Raw genomic sequence first — 233 nt, 5'->3', positions numbered from 1 at the left:
TTGTCGAAGCGCGATTTCGTACACGAAAAAAAGTGATGTGTTGCGCCGAGTTTATCTGAATGACAGTTAGAAGAAAGTGGTTTGTAGAAACCAGGGTGAAGAGAGATATTATGAAATTGTAAGGTAGCTGTGGCGACTCAAGCATCAACATACCAGTGGGCACGAATAACTGATCGCTTCTGCAGGTGCCACTCTACAACTTCGCACTGCTCCCCGGAGGAGCTAAAACAACA

General features: G+C 45.5%; 1 pseudogene across 1 annotated transcript in view; it reads right to left on the bottom strand.

The window, feature by feature from the left end:
* The window catches only part of TEOVI_000750500:pseudogene, a 791-nt pseudogene that overhangs the window by 419 nt on the left and 139 nt on the right, over positions 1 to 233 (bottom strand). The window contains exon 2 of the mRNA in view: positions 1 to 233. This exon is cut by the window's left edge and continues 13 nt beyond it. Coding sequence covers positions 1 to 233 — 233 coding nt within the window.

Source organism: Trypanosoma equiperdum (genome assembly GCF_001457755.1).
Source record: "Trypanosoma equiperdum strain OVI genome assembly, contig: ctg_1734, whole genome shotgun sequence".
Lineage (NCBI taxonomy): Eukaryota > Euglenozoa > Kinetoplastea > Trypanosomatida > Trypanosomatidae > Trypanosoma > Trypanosoma equiperdum.
The sequence above is the reverse complement of the archived record's forward strand: the minus strand, read 5'-3'. Positions and strand labels throughout refer to the sequence as shown.